Source organism: Sinocyclocheilus grahami, unplaced genomic scaffold (genome assembly GCF_001515645.1).
Source record: "Sinocyclocheilus grahami isolate Dianchi unplaced genomic scaffold, SAMN03320097.WGS_v1.1 scaffold2746.1, whole genome shotgun sequence".
NCBI lineage: Eukaryota > Metazoa > Chordata > Actinopteri > Cypriniformes > Cyprinidae > Sinocyclocheilus > Sinocyclocheilus grahami.
In genome coordinates this window covers 21,115-21,594 of record NW_015507924.1, presented here as the reverse complement: position 1 = coordinate 21,594, position 480 = coordinate 21,115, and the positions used below count along the sequence as shown (strand labels likewise).

At 52.7% G+C, this 480-nt stretch overlaps 1 protein-coding gene across 1 annotated transcript in view; it reads right to left on the bottom strand.

The window, feature by feature from the left end:
• The window catches only part of LOC107575600 (NF-X1-type zinc finger protein NFXL1-like), a gene marked incomplete at its 3' end in the record, with an annotated part of 17,973 nt that overhangs the window by 16,269 nt on the left and 1,224 nt on the right, over positions 1-480 (bottom strand). The window contains exons 2-3 of the mRNA XM_016261956.1: positions 265-395; positions 9-187 (exon numbers count right to left, since the gene is read on the bottom strand). Coding sequence (XP_016117442.1) covers positions 9-187; positions 265-395 — 310 coding nt within the window. The remainder of the gene's footprint in view (positions 1-8; positions 188-264; positions 396-480) is intronic.

Genomic DNA, 480 nt, shown 5'->3' with positions numbered 1-480 from the left:
GTGTGTACCTGGATGACACAGCAGCAGGCAGCGATGTCCACATGATGGTTTAAACTCACGTTCACACACCTGGCCACAGGAATGTGGGAGGAGCCAGGGGTCGGGTGCAGGCTCCGCCTCCTTCCCACAGTAGCAGTAATATCGAGTGGGAGTCTGATGAGGACTGTATTCATACCTGCACTTGGGACTGCCGGAGACAGAGAGGTGTGACGTGACTATGCTTGATCAGTGAGATCGCTGCGACGTGATTGGTCAGATACTCACCACGGCCACGGGTGATCTTTTTTGCCAAAATCTTCGTCGGTCACTGAGGACACCAGGAAGATGGAGTCTTTGGCCCATTTCTGAATGCAGGTGATGTGGAAAATACAATAACAGGCCACACAACTCCACACCTGTGACACAGAGAGACATGGTGAGCAGCAGACAAGGTGAGCGTGTGTGTGTGTGTGAGAGAGTGAGTGAGTGAGTGAGTGAGTG